Source organism: Elephantulus edwardii, unplaced genomic scaffold, assembly GCF_000299155.1.
Source record: "Elephantulus edwardii isolate Elephantulus edwardi_28Jun2011 unplaced genomic scaffold, EleEdw1.0 scaffold00118, whole genome shotgun sequence".
NCBI lineage: Eukaryota > Metazoa > Chordata > Mammalia > Macroscelidea > Macroscelididae > Elephantulus > Elephantulus edwardii.
The window spans coordinates 5,220-5,979 of NW_006399868.1; the positions used below are offsets into that span (position 1 = coordinate 5,220).

General features: G+C 64.3%; 1 protein-coding gene across 1 annotated transcript in view; it reads right to left on the minus strand.

Annotated features, from left to right (window-relative positions):
• Positions 1-2: 2 nt before the first annotated feature.
• The window catches only part of RAX (retina and anterior neural fold homeobox), a gene marked incomplete at its 3' end in the record, with an annotated part of 4,902 nt that continues 4,144 nt past the window's right edge, over positions 3-760 (minus strand). The window contains exon 3 of the mRNA XM_006892750.1: positions 3-131. Coding sequence (XP_006892812.1) covers positions 3-131 — 129 coding nt within the window. The remainder of the gene's footprint in view (positions 132-760) is intronic.

A 760-nucleotide genomic window follows, 5' to 3' on the forward strand; every position in this document is an offset into this window, starting at 1 on the left:
CCCAGGGGCGCCAAGGCCGCCGAGGGCGGAGAGCGGCGGAATGAGAGCAGCGGCGAGTCCTGCAGCTTCATGGATGACACCTCCAGCTTCTCCTGCCGCCGCCACTTGGCGCGTCGGTTCTGGAACCACACCTGCAGGGGGCAGCACAGCGGCGTCGGTCGGGCTACACGCGCCTGTCCCTGCGTCCCGGCCAGCCACCACCTCTGTTGTCCCCACCTCCACTGTCCCCACCAATGGGTGTCATTGTCCCCACCTCCACCAACCCCACCTCCACTGTCCCCACCTCCTCCACCAAACCCCACCTCCACTGTCCCCACCTCCTCCACCAAACCCCACCTCCACTGTCCCCACCAATGGATGTCACTGTCCCCACCTCCACCAACCCCACCTCCACTGTCCTCACCTCCACCAACCCCACCTCCACTGTCCTCACCTCCACTGTCCCCACCAATGGGTGTCAATGTCCCCACCTCCACTGACCCCACTGCCACTGTCCCCACCTCCACTGTCCTCACCAATGGGTGTCATTGTCCCCACCTCCACCAACCCCACCTCCACTGTCCCCACCTCCACCAACTCCACCTCCACTGTCCTCACCTCCACTGTCCCCACCAATGGGTGTCATTGTCCCCACCTCCACCAACCCCACCTCCACTGTCCCCATCTCCACCAACCCCACCTCCACTGTCCCCACCTCCACCAACCCCACCTCCACTGTCCCCACCAATGAGTGTCATTGTCCCCACTTCCACCAACCCCA